At 66.3% G+C, this 522-nt stretch overlaps 1 protein-coding gene across 1 annotated transcript in view; it reads left to right on the top strand.

Moving 5' to 3' along the window:
• The window catches only part of TMC6 (transmembrane channel-like 6), a gene marked incomplete at both ends in the record, with an annotated part of 3,900 nt that overhangs the window by 363 nt on the left and 3,015 nt on the right, over nucleotides 1-522 (top strand). Inside the window, 2 exons of the mRNA XM_008937158.1 lie at nucleotides 12-99; nucleotides 171-315. Coding sequence (XP_008935406.1) covers nucleotides 12-99; nucleotides 171-315 — 233 coding nt within the window. The remainder of the gene's footprint in view (nucleotides 1-11; nucleotides 100-170; nucleotides 316-522) is intronic.

Here is a 522-nt window from a genome sequence, read left to right on the forward strand (position 1 = left end):
CCCCCACACAGCCCCCCCGCTGCCCTACAACATGCCGCTGGCCTACGTGTTCAGTGTGGGGGTCTCCTTCCTCCTCACCTGCGCCCTGCTGGTGTACAGGTGGGTCTGTGCCGCCAGCCTCCACCCCCTCGCCCAGCCCTCCTGCCCTGACGCCCTCCCCCTCGCCGCAGCATGTCCCGCTCCTTTGGGGAGAGCTACCGCGTGGGCAGCTCCGCGGGGGACCTGGCCATCAAAGTCTTCTGTGCCTGGGACTTCAAGGTGATCCAGAGGCGCTCCGTGAAGCTGCAGTGTGAGAACATCTGCACCCAGCTGAAGGTGAGGAGCTGGCCTGGCCTTGGCCTGTGCACGCTCTGCCCAGCAGCAGGCTGGCGGAGGCATTTGCAGGAGCCCATCCAGACCCCAGGGCTCAGCACCCCTTTCCTACCACTGTGCCGGGGAGCCCTGCACCTGAAAACACCCCCTGACCCAATCCTGCACCAGCACTTGGACCATCAGCCCCCTGGGTCCCACCTCAGTGCAGCA

This window comes from Merops nubicus, unplaced genomic scaffold, assembly GCF_000691845.1.
Source record: "Merops nubicus isolate BGI_N331 unplaced genomic scaffold, ASM69184v1 scaffold30413, whole genome shotgun sequence".
NCBI classification, from domain to species: Eukaryota; Metazoa; Chordata; class Aves; order Coraciiformes; family Meropidae; genus Merops; species Merops nubicus.